The following is a 12914-nucleotide window of genomic DNA, read 5'->3' on the forward strand; positions in this document are numbered from 1 at the left end:
TTGTCTACAGAACTTGAACGCGGAATTGATATACGGACTAAGGCAATTAATTACTTTCTTGAGTATTTCTTTGAAGATCGTGGAATTGCGAACGAAAAACTAAAACGTCAGTATTGTCGACCCGAGAAGAAGGTTGGTACAAGGCGTGAGTTGGCTCGGTACTTCAGTGAGGGTATCCTGGTAATATGTCGTAAAGGACTCAGGTTCACAGAATGGTTGGCCAGATCGATTTGGGGTTCATTGCAGCTAGATGCGAGAAAATAAAAGAGGAACCGGAGGAGTCTAGTGTCTTTTGTCCTCTCTTCCCGTGGTTTCCGATGATGATCTGACTAGCTTTATTCGTGGTATTTTAAATGAGGAATGAATCCGGGATCTACTACACCTTTATTGGTGGACCAGAATCATGTGACTAGAACGGGGTAACCCCCCCGGCGGAGCACACAAAAGAATAACCAAAGAATAACCAAAAATAATCAAGAAGAGCCCAACCAGCTCAATTCATCCAAATAAGACCCTTTTACTCCGTACCAATTGTACTCTATTTCCTCTTCGGGACCAGCCGTATATCTAACACCTCATTACTGCGGGCTTCTTAGCTTTCCGCGTTAAGCGATGTAGTGCGAAACCTTGGTACGGAAGAATTGGTCTGGGGAGATGCATCAGGACCTTCTCTATATTGAAATAAGCAAGTTAGAAATATCCTGAAAGTTATCCTAGGAAGGTGTGTCAGAACGTCTATAGTCGTTGCTACGTGGCGTTGGCAAATATTGCTCTGTGGGCTGCTGAGAAGACTAGAGGCGACTGCTCTGCACAATCTGTAAAATTTAGCGGGGTGGATAAAGAATACATAGCCAGCAAGTCCATGAGGAACATCACATTGAACATGAGGAAGCTCAGATAGTCATGTAGCATTTTTTCACTAGCTCACGTGCAAACTAGAAAAAAAAAAAAAAAAAAAAAAAAAAACTGATCAGTCCAAAACTAAGGACAAATATAATAACACCATACCTTCTCATCTTCTAGTCAGATAAGTGGCGTCGCCTCGTCATTTGGAACCTGGATGACCTTAGTTCAGCTGTTAGGTTTACTTGCATGGATTGACAAACTGGAACTTTAATAACGAGGTTAACTACCATGACCTAAATCACTAGTATCCAAATTCAATTTGATAATTAGGGATTTTCAACCAGCGACTCCATCTATCAATGGGGACCTAATAACATGTTAAATACCTAAGGGTAAGATTGTTTGGAAGATTGTCTTGCAATCTAGCAGTACATTATCTGATAAACAACACCTCGCAATTAGAATACATACAAACGGAGAAAGAAGTGGCCACCTTAACAGAATAGAAGATAATTTGACAACATGGCATTCTCAGGGTACGAGTGGGTCTCAAGATTCTGTGGGTGGCTTTTGGTTTAACAAACCCTTGAGCCCTATAATTTTTTCCACTTCCATAATTCCATTTCTTCATAGTGTACGTTCTAATTTTCTGCCCAGCTGCTGATCGGTCTAGGAGTTTGTAGTATTAATTTAAAACGGACCTACTGTGAGGTTGGGGTACTGTGACATGCCTCAAGGGCTCCTTGCTAATTAAGTGAGCCGAGGTATTTCGGCACGTGGCTTTGTATCGAACCGGATTTACCAGTAACCCTCCCTGTTACTGTAGTGATTAATCTATGGCTGGAACTGCCCTGCCGCACCAACCTAGTTTCACAGTCTCACTCCAAGAGGAGCAGAGGCGATGAATAGCTAAATTTGTCTCAGTGCCTGGACCCTGTATTGCTTGGAGGTTGGCCTAGTCGAATTGCAATCCAGGATTTGCCTGCCTTTGCATTTAGGATTATACCGGCTTATTTCTTGCCATGTACACATATATCCTTATGTCCCCTAAGATGATCTTTTTCAGCCTGCTTGAACTGTTCGCCACGAGGATGGTTAGTAAGGTCTCTGTGGCAGACAGGCTCAGGTGGCAAATCTCTGCGGTGTATATTCTTTCCAGGTCGTCGAAGTAATCGTTCTAATTGTGCTTTGGTGATCGCTTCAGTCCAAACAAGGCCCTTTTAAGCTTCAGGATTCTACCTGGCTTTCGGTATCTTGGTGGCATCTGAAAGACATCTTCTTGCAAGATCTCGGGATGCACTTGTTTGTAATTCAACTGGATGAGAGAAAGAAGGACCAACGGATTCAAATCTTTTGCGATAATCTCCAAACAATCCGGCTTGTGCATAAGAATATAAGTCGACTCCAGACACGGCTTTTCGACACGTGGATATACAATTCATTGGCTCAGGCAGGAAGCTCTGGAAGGAAGAATCCAAGTCAGCTACACACCAACGGAGAAGATGCAGACGGACTCACCAAAGCGCTCCCACGGCAGAGACCTGAGCCGTTTGTGGACCAGCTAGGTCTTCGGGACATCTCTGGAATCAAAGGGACTGATAGAAACACTGAATGGATACAGCTGAATGTCAGATTCGACCCTGAATAGCTCCAAGACTGCTGAAAATGGAAGGAAAGGTTCGAATCTGAGAGGGTGTGTTAAAATGTCGCAGTAACTGTAACGTACACACACCGTAGCGATAAAAGAACCGTGCTGAAATATCAACAAGGTAGTACTGTGCACGATGTCGAGATACTCACCACACTAACACTTTAGCAGGTTTACCAGTTTTTTTTTACATTTCATTCCGTGGCGGAGTAAAATGTCGACCCCAAATACAACGAATAATTATGGTAGATGCCACAAGGTTGAAATCTCGCACCGATATATCACGACTGAGCCAAACCCAGTCAAGTTCAAACTGTAGACATCTGATTACTATCCGCTCATATGATATATAATAGTGGCAGTATAAGCTTCCCTAGTCCAAAAAAAAAAAATACTATAATATTTATGTGGAAATGTACGTTCTTCACCTTGCCAAAGGTACATCGGTGTAATCTCTTTTGCATTGGGAGTACAGTATTTCAGGTAAAGTCTGTTGGGTATCTGACAGTACAGCTATTTCGGAGATACTGATCCGCGGTTCCAAATATAGATGGCGGCTGACCGTAATGCCCTTTATTCTGATGCGACTCGGGGGAAGATTAAGCTCATCGAGGAGCTACACACAACCAGTTGTTCTACTGTAAGATAGCGAACGATATATTATTGATATCCTAGACCACGATACTGTAACTACCACACCTTCCTCTTCTTGCTGCGTTGCCAACACTTCTAGCTACGGGAAAGGGGTTAAGTACTGGGAGAGCGAACCCCACCCTAGGCAACAATAAAACGTGCAGATCATTTGACCCCCCGAAAACCAGTTTACATTTCCCATATGTAATAGCAAAGTCATTCCACTTGGGACTTTCCGTGCCTTTCGACTTCTAAAGAGTCATAAGCAAGGTTCAAACTTCCAGTACAGTAAGTTGCTCAATATCAACAACATTCTAAAATAGGAAGGCTTGTACAGCCAAGTTAATAACATGGCCAATATAAAAGATTCGTCGATATGTAGAATCCCACTCAATCCCTTTTTCTTCCTTAAGATACTTAGCAATTGTACGACAAAGCTTGTCATTTGCTGTATGATTATCGCTAACCACAGCCCCAAGTTTGTGTCCAATCCCAAAGTCTTTTAAAACAGGAAGAAGTGTAGTAAACTGTTCATCACCACTGTGATTTCCCACAGTGCGAAGAGCAAGAAGAGCCTTGGATAGTTTTTCTTGGTTTTGATCAACAAAATGAGCACAGATTCCGAGAAAAAGAAGCCGATTTGGAGAGGTCCAGATACCAAGCGAAAAATGGATACTTGATAATAATAACTAAACTTTTTTTCGTACAATATCCTTCTGAGTCTGCCATGATTGTTCGATTTTTTTAGGGACTGAATTGTGTGCTGTAATAATATACGTCTCTATTCGGATTAAGAAGCCGGCAAAAAGTATGAAACTCAGGCCATTAACAAAAAGAATAAGATTTCGTACAGCAATTAATAAGACTAATGCCTCATCAATAAGATCCTGGTTTAAAATTCTTTGAAATGCTCGGCTGTCGATTTCTTGAGTTTACCTGCAGACTCCGCCTTGACATACAGTTGCTGTAATTGAGCTATGGTTGCTTGTTGCAGAGTGCTTGGAGCAAGATCAATATAAATTTATGCTTTGACTTTAAATGATTTCGCATATTTGTTGTAATAGAGGTGCCGTACGGTGATTCTTCACAATGTACACAGTACTGGATTGATCGATCTTTATAAAATTGAGCTTCATTATCTTGAGCAGGACGGGTATGAGCCCATGTCATTTAAGCTGATGGTGTCCTTCCCCTTTTTGACTCAGTTTCAACCGAATCAGTGGTAGGTAAAGGGAGGAGATAGGATGAATTTGCCTCGGAATCCATATTTGTGCAATAGCGGGGCAAAACAGTGGGGTAAAAACATAAATAAAATAGCTTGTGTGCTAAGTCATTATAGGCGGTGAGGTTCTGCCAATTATTCGAATAGTGATTATTCATCCGCTAATTCGAATTAAAATTTATTCTTGCCAAGCCTGGTTAATAAACTGACAATAGAGGCAAATGCCACTGAAAAGAAACACGTACAGGACACAGAGAAATTATTACATGTACTCTTCTGACATGATGGAAGCTGATTCTTGTCAATTTTGACTATTTAACTTCATATGGTAGAGCTAACTCTTATACAGTATATACCAAGATATTGGCAGACTAATTGTGCTTAGTATACGCTAATCACCCGGCTACCTATAAAGATTCACTGCACAATAAAAGCTCTAGCTGGGTTATTTGATACTTTATCATTCAATATGTAACGGTTTAATTGTATATCAGAGGCCCCCGCTCTATGCAGTATAACCACCAGATCTACGATTGTACCTCAAGGCCCGCTCCTTGTCTCGGCCAAAGCAGTTGTTAATGACAAACGCAACCAGAACTTTGACGCGAGACCATTGTTCGTGCCAAGGTCTTACAAAAAATATTCAGCAACGACTCAGGGGCTTAATTTCATGATACGCTTGTTATCTTGATCAAGATTTTTAAACCACCCTCCCCTCCATCTACCTAAAAAACTTGATGCTGACAAGTCGGTGGATGCAACATACACTGGAGACATATCCAAAAACACCTGCAGCAAATCATCCAAGAAGCATTTCGAGTGGCTCTTGGTTAGTTATACTACAAAGTCTTGTGCATCTCTACTCCACAGAAACCCGGTTGATATTTATGTCAACCAAAGTGAGCCTATATTACGCATTATTCAGCATACGCTCGGTCCGACTTTGTTCCTTCGTTGTCACCTTTTTATTCGATTCTCCCAGATAGATTCAGATAGTTAGAGACCTAAGGGACTTTATCCTTTTCCATGCAGATCCATATTATTATATGATCGGTGACACTAGCTCATACGCGTATTCAGCTGACCGATAGTGCATTAATCTCTCCATGACCAAAACCGTGCAGCGACCAGTTTCGCGCTGCGCGCTATCCTCCGAGCTCTTGGCCTCAAGGCTTTCTCAATCCCAACTGGTTAGAGCAAGCAGCTATATTCCAATATAAGGAAGCGTGCGACGATCTGTGCTTGTCAAAGTAGACGGATACAGTAGAGACGCCCCGCAGGTGCAATCGCCGGTGCTACCCCCGGTTCTTTTTCGCGGCAACTGTCGCAGGTCGTGTGCTGAGTAGACTGCCAGGGCCGCGCGCAGTTGGAGCAGAGGATGCGTTAGCCAGACTACGGCACTATTCCTAATACAGTAGGGCGAGGGGGAGATATTGCTGCCGGTTCTCGGGGAGGAACCATCGCGGGTAGCGATGGCAGCGATATGATCCGGCTAGCACGGTTGTTGTCGCAGCACCGATCGGAAGTTCGTCAGTGAGAGGACTGCCAGGGACGTGCACAACTAGAGCAAAGCCTCTGCCCTGGAAGGGTGGACGCCATGGGCGGGGTGGAACCATAGAAGCATCCTCTCTTCCCCAACTGCAGGGAGAGAGGCGGCCCTTCCAAAGTAAAGCACTTAGCGGGTGACTTCACCGTCACCATCCGGCATGGAGTCATTGCCCGGTGCATCACCGTTTCGCGAAACATGCAGAAGAGCTGATTAATTTCGTTCACGCCCATGAACTACAACGGTGATTGTCTCGAGGCTTGCTCACGTTTTGGTCCCTCAATGATCCCAAAAGACATCTGTCCAAACCTCACGCTTGCTCAGCAAATGCCAACTTACCATGACCACTACTATGGATCGGACCACCGCGGGACGTACTCGGAACGGAACCTACGGCCTGGACAAGTTATATAGTCCAGGCCAAAGAGAGCATATCACATTCTACCTTTGCAGACGCATCTAAGAGATCTCAAAGTCACACGTCATGAGGGCCAGAACAGAACACCAGGCATCGGCAAGCACAGGCCTTGACAAGGCTCCAAGTTCATCAGGAAGTAATAGTTTACTATATAAAAATCTCTGGAAATCTGCCGGTACTTATTGCAATTTATTTTACGAGTTATGTAAGAGGTCATAGTACTGACATGGACTGAGACTGTACGGTACAATACCACATTGTCGGAGATGCTTTGATCCACCAAATCCAAATATGGCACCCAGCTCTCATCTCGGAAATACAATTTTTCCGATCCAAAATAACATTGCTGGCTTCTCCGTTCAGGGTCGTGTTTCCATCTTGGAGTGTTTGGAAAACAACCTTGGGCAGTGACACCGAATCCTTCCATGCGTGTTACAGACCCAGCAACCTTAGCTCTGTCCAGACTAACCGACACTTCTGACTGTACCATTTGGTCTGCTAAGTCAGGATTTACTACATAATTAATGTGTAGTTAGCTCCAGGACTGGGTATATTAGGAATTGGAAGCCAACATTCTTGCTGTCAGCTCACGATCTTGTTTATCTGGGTGTATGCTTAGGTTATATTACAAGCTCAATGGCCACTTACAGCAGGAATATTAGTTCTTTAAGCAAGGAGAGTGGCAGTTATGTAAACAGATACGGTATGTATATGAAATTTGAAGCGTGTTTCGAGGCTTTAGTGAGGGTGTGATGGCTACTGAGAAGCTTGCATTACGTCAAACTCAAAGCTTTGCTCGCTGCTTTGTCATTATCCAAAAAAAAAAAAAAAAAAAAAAAAAAAAAAAAATCTGTGCAAGTCCAAAGAGTAGATTTACTGTAGGAGGGCATCTGACATAACTCAGAATTGGTGACACAATATACTGTACATTACCAAAACGACAAATCTCCAATTAACTTGCACCCACTAAGCTGATCGTGAAAGGCAAATTGTCCCTGCAGGATCACAGCTTCTGTGTGCTGACTGATGGTACTTGTAGCGAGTCTATAGTAGGTCAGAGGAATTGGCATTAGAATAGAGGAACTGAGTAAGTTGAAATTGAATGAGCGACTCAGTTGTCTACATAGATACAGTAACCAAGTGAATCCCCGCGCTATTAACGGGGTTATCCTGTACCGAGGTCCGAGCCATATTCACATCAGTCCTTAATGAAGGTCGATCGAGTTTTGGAAAAACGCACCACACCCTTCACCCAGAACGAATCAACCTTTTTAACCAGAAATGCCTTGTCCCATATGTGTGTGTATTTCAATGGTGCGAGCCGCCACACTATGGCCGCTGAGATTCGGCATCCGGAACTTCACGCGAGTACCGGCCCTCTGTCGCTGTCGGGACCGTACTTTAAGGGGCCTGCATTGTGCCCGAGGCGTTTTGGATTCTCCCTTGGGTTTGCCAGGATTATCACAGGCTTCTAGTATATCTTCATCCGGCAAAAATGAGTCAACGTGTGGTTTGCCGTCCAGTACAACCCGATAGTTCCGCCACGACGGAAAAGCGCAGGAATTGACACACAAGTAGTAAAGAGTAGATTTTCTGGGGTGGACGTCGAGCGATGTATCTCGCCACATTGTAGTTAACCCTTGTAAAATTAATCCAAGTGCAGTCGTGCTATACCTATACGTGGTTGCTTTAACGAATCTATTAGCACCATCAGTAATGAGGATGGTCGTCAAACGAAACCTTAAAATAGTGACTCACTTGTGGATGGTGATCACCGGATATTTATACATTCTTCACCGATATTAGAGAAAACAAGAAACGGTCCCATTAATCTGAGGTAATTACCGCCCGTTGTCCACACGTTCCAACCCATCGCAGAACGCAAATAGCCTGACATAAACCACTCCTCCTCAGTCTGTCCTGTGACGTAACTTGCTAATAGTAAAATCTCCCCATCTCCCTTGACTCTGACGAGTGCGCCAGTGACTTTGGTCAAATTTCTTTAGATTCCTTCTCGTATTTATTCTGTTTGACTTTGTTCCTGCCGTGCGCCAAAATGGATATGGACAGTTATCAAGAGAAGCTAAGGATGTTGATATGGATTCTTGACCAACAGCGTCGGGCCCTTGTGTATTCGAGCGAGTTAAATACATCAGATAATGAGCACCGTAAGGAACATCCGACGGCGTCTACAAAAGTAAGTTGTCGCAAAAGGGAGCCAAAGTCAATCATTCATCCATAACCCAAACCGCTTACTGTACCCAAAACAAAGGGACAACCTTGTTTTATGAAGGACAGCAATAGGAATGCCACAGTATAGACTAGTGAATTTACTATCTACCGTATTTTCACATCCAACAAGGCGGGCAGAACGATGGAGCCAGATACAGCCCTAAAAAATGAGATTGCATAGCACAGTCAATACGTGATATTGAGGATAATCTGGTAAATCCAAGGCTTACCAAACATATTCATGTTATCTACACTTTTCTATACTATACGTATGTCAGCACCACTCTATTCTTACAGCCAACCCTTCTTATCCCCGAGGACCAAGAAAAGAAGTCAGCAAGTTATGTTTATGTCTCGCACGAGCTGGACATGCCCAAATTAGCCAGATGTATTGCTTCCTCCACAAAGTAAGTTACCATAGGTCCTCAAATCCCACCTGCAGTATGCATGTCGGAGAGAGATCATATGCATAACCATTAGGCCCAAGATGGAGGGAAATACTAGAGGCTTCACGTCACTATGCCGATATTTCCCAGCCCCACAGAATTTTGGGGATATATAACTAATCCTTCCAGAGGCGTTGGCCTTTGCTGACCAGATCCTCGCCGTGAGAAGTGTTTGAAACATGAGCGACAAAGATGATTGGTCCAGGCCTATTGGAGCTCAGACAGCGCTATCCAGCCGATGTAAGTTTTCTATCATTCTCCTCTTTCTAATCATCATCATTGACCGTTAGTGCTAGATGTCGTAATCAGAAACCTAGGAAGCGGAGCTTCTGGCAGAGTGGTCGAGGTTGAAGATCGTGAAGAAGGGTGTAGACGTGCGGTCAAAATCTTTCACTCTCGACATGTAGCGGGCCGTGAATTCCGGGCACTGTCAAAACTATCTAATGCAGGAGCTGATTGCGGCCAATATGTCCGTCTACATGATAAATTTATCTTTCGAGATTATGTCTGCCTTGTCACAGACTTGTTGGGAGAAAGCCTGTTTGACTTCTTAGAACAGAATAGCTTCAAGCCCTTCCCCGGCAGCCACGTTCAGAATATTGCACAGCAGCTTTTTCAGAACATCGCCTGTAATGCCCCTTTCTGCCCCTCAAGAATACTGTATTTTGCCTCTGACTCCCAAAGACATCCATAGCTTAAATCTCACACACGCCGACCTCAAGTTGGAGAACATCCTTCTGGTGAACCCGGCTTTCCGCGTCCAGTTCTTTCAGCATCGCGTGCTGTCCACAGATGGGGTTCCCTACCATGTCAGGGGTCGACGGCGAGAATTGTGCGACACCCAAATCCGCCTAGTTGATTTTGGCATGGCGACATTCGGCGATGAATACCATCACCCAGAGGTCACAACTCCAGCATTCCGCGCTCCTGAGGTTGTCTTGCATCTAGGGTGGAGCTTTCCCTGTGACATTTGGAGCATTGGCTGTATACTCTTTGAGCTCTGTACCGGAAAGCCCGCCTTTAATCCACGAAGCAGCATAGAGCACCTCGTGGCGATGGAGCATGTGCTCGGCCGTCCCATCGATTCCCATCTCATCGAAAAGGCAAAACAGTCATCGAATTTACCGGATAATCTCTCTCGGTAGGTGGGAGACTACCATCTAACCAACGCATTTCTGGACCCTGACAAGCATCTTCAGGTATATCCGGGGCTACATGCCTATCCCACCCACAGCGATGAGCCGTGTGACAAAAACAGAGATGCTCGGTGTAAGACTCCAACCCGATTATTTCCGGTTTCGAGTTTTGCTGACTCAGGTCTCTTGCTCCACAGCATCTCATTCCAAATGAGACCATGTTTGACCAGCTATTTCTTGACCTCCTTCAACAGATCTTTGTATTCGATCCAAACAGACGTATCACGGCCCACGAGGCGCTACGGCATCCCTGGGTGACAGGCGAAGGAGCCTATACATGTGCAAAGGAGCAAGAAAGAACAGCTGACAGTGAAAGGAATCACATTCTGGGCGTTCCCACTAAGCAGCTGTCCCAGGGTATCAATACCAAGCCGATGTCCATCCAACGCAAACCTCCGTTAATCCCGCATTTGCACAATCGACTGCCCGAAGGAGACATCAATCGGATCTTGGAGATCATTTCTCTGGTCCTAGTGTCAAACTACCGGAGAACTAGTATCTGCTACAAGAATCGCAAGTCGTTTATTCTGCGGCATAGAGACCGTTTGCGGAGCCATTTCAATAAACAGCGCGATCTCCCCACTTTGCCACAGCACCTTCGTAGGCAGATTGACAACACCTTACACACTGCGCATTCAGCCAAACGAAAGATACAGACGCTGCAAACACTGGAGGGTTCTGCAATAATGACAACATTGTTAAGATCACTGGTGAGTAATAAGGTAAATCTCATGCCAAATCACTCCATTGTCATCCAAGAATACATCCAGTCTACTCCGACTTTGGTCGACAGCGTTGTTGAATCGTCCTGATCCACAAACCAGTTATATAAGCCCGTGCTATGTATCAACTAAAACATGTTCCTATCACTAGTGACGTAATTACGCGGTTATGGTTTATAGGGTCTGGACACAGTCTATGTAACTACGGTGGCAAAGTTGTTAGTTGGAGGAGTTCGCCCCTGATGGAGGAATAGAGGCTTCAGGGGAGCTTGCTATCCACGGTGATACTGTACCTTTGAAGCGCCGGATATAACTTTGAATATGCACAAGAAACAGGCTTTATATGTAGTTATGCTAGCAACGGTGTTAAGCTTGGTAGCAATAGCTCTTCTGCCTACAGTATGTATATATCATTTCTCTTACTTTCTCTTTTCTTTTTTATTTTCATTTTCTTTTGTTCCCTTCTTGTGCACGATTTTATGGTGCAGAGTTTGGGGCTTGGTGTATTTAGATGATAGTCAGCAATTAGAAAAGCCCATAAGCCCACTGTCGAGAGCCCACCAAGCTTATACACACGTAGGCAGTCCGCAAAGTTATAATGTCAGTGTCACACACCAGTGCCCAAGTATGACTACAGAAATTCACAGCTTTCTACCTCTCTTAAATCATGTGTTCAAGCCGACAAGCCATTACCATCAGATCCAGTCGTACCCGATACAGGCCCGTAACCCCCAAACCCAAAATCTAGGCTCCTAATTTAGTTTACATCCGACCAAGGCCCAATTTAATAAGGCATTTGTCGGCTGGTCCGATTTCAGCGGACTTACTAGTTTCCACATTTCTGTGGGCTGGGAGCTAGATGAGACAAGTTACAGTAGTGGAGAAGGTGGCAGACGTATTGCTCTGCTCACTATGCTAGGCGGGATGATGTAGGGAGATCCGCAGACGGAGTCCACACGCCGAGCTTCTTGTCTAAAAAGCCTAGTACAGCCCGTGATAGCCGATCGCCTGCCTATAAGCGACCGAAATAGCCTTCTTCCACTTAGGTCGTAGACAGGGTTGTTAATGGCCTCTTCGTACGTACGAGGGATCGGAGTTGGGTTATTAACCTTAGGCGCGGTTTTCGTAATGGTTTCAACTAATACATTACCGACGCCGATGGATCAACTCGGCTGCGCAGCCTCCTCTCTGTGATCAGGAGGATCTCTACATTGTCGCATCGACAAATACACTGCAACCACCCGGATGTCGTGGCCCTCAAGATCTGGCCTCCAGACTCCCTTCAAGTTGATGGACCAGCTCCACAACATCAGACATTCGAAGAGCCTGCAGCGATGAAGAAAGCAAAGTGAGAGTGTTATTGTGGTAGGACTGTCGACTTTATTAGTGAATGGTTTCCTTAGATATGTACTATGCAGTATATTCTTGGTACATAAATACTAGCAAATGTCATGAATCAGTCGATGCAGACCCACTTCTGTTGCCCTTGCCACCTACATACGGAGTATGTAGTCAGGTAGAGTAGATGTCGGCCAGCTGAATACGCGTATGAGCTAGTATCACTGATCTATGGATAGGGATCCATCTATATTGAAGGTAAGGTCTCTGAAGGACATCTACTTCCCAGTTAGGCTAGTTGGCCTGTAGCTGATAGAATAGTTCCCTGTGCATCACTTCCCCTGAATTCCACAACATAGCCATCAGTTTGAATTGGAGTCGACACTTTTTGGCTGAGCGTTACGTAGGTCACCACGTGACGATCGGCATTGGCGCCGATTTCACACCAACGACCATGTCAAGAATTGAATCGTTAGGGCCACATACAATTCAAATTACACAGAGATATATTAAGGTATTGAAATTGGGGCCTTAAAGAAGCTATCAAAATGTTTTTAATCGTCCCAAAGGGGTTGTGGTAGCCGGATTTGCCTTCCTCGACGATTTACTGTAGGATGGGCCTCTTTAATACTGTAACATCAACAACTGGTTCAACAACATCCTCCTG

At 44.6% G+C, this 12914-nt stretch overlaps 2 protein-coding genes across 2 annotated transcripts; one reads left to right on the top strand and one right to left on the bottom strand.

The window, feature by feature from the left end:
- Positions 1–7584: 7584 nt before the first annotated feature.
- On the bottom strand, positions 7585–7941 carry ATNIH1004_011720 (uncharacterized protein; the record flags this gene model as incomplete). The annotated part of the gene is made up of 1 exon (XM_033576282.1): positions 7585–7941. The coding sequence occupies one exon, from the start codon at positions 7939–7941 to the stop codon at positions 7585–7587; it is 357 nt and encodes a 118-aa protein (XP_033420946.1).
- A 1229-nt stretch (positions 7942–9170) lies between these two features.
- Positions 9171–10999, top strand: CLK3 (Dual specificity protein kinase clk3; the record flags this gene model as incomplete). Its single annotated transcript, XM_033576283.1, has 5 exons — positions 9171–9231; positions 9288–9620; positions 9676–10132; positions 10191–10260; positions 10325–10999. The coding sequence occupies 5 exons, from the start codon at positions 9171–9173 to the stop codon at positions 10997–10999; spliced, it is 1596 nt and encodes a 531-aa protein (XP_033420947.1).
- Positions 11000–12914: the final 1915 nt, after the last annotated feature.

The sequence above is a fragment of the Aspergillus tanneri genome (assembly GCF_003426965.1).
Source record: "Aspergillus tanneri strain NIH1004 chromosome Unknown AapTan_9_pilon_pilon_pilon, whole genome shotgun sequence".
NCBI classification, from domain to species: domain Eukaryota; kingdom Fungi; phylum Ascomycota; class Eurotiomycetes; order Eurotiales; family Aspergillaceae; genus Aspergillus; species Aspergillus tanneri.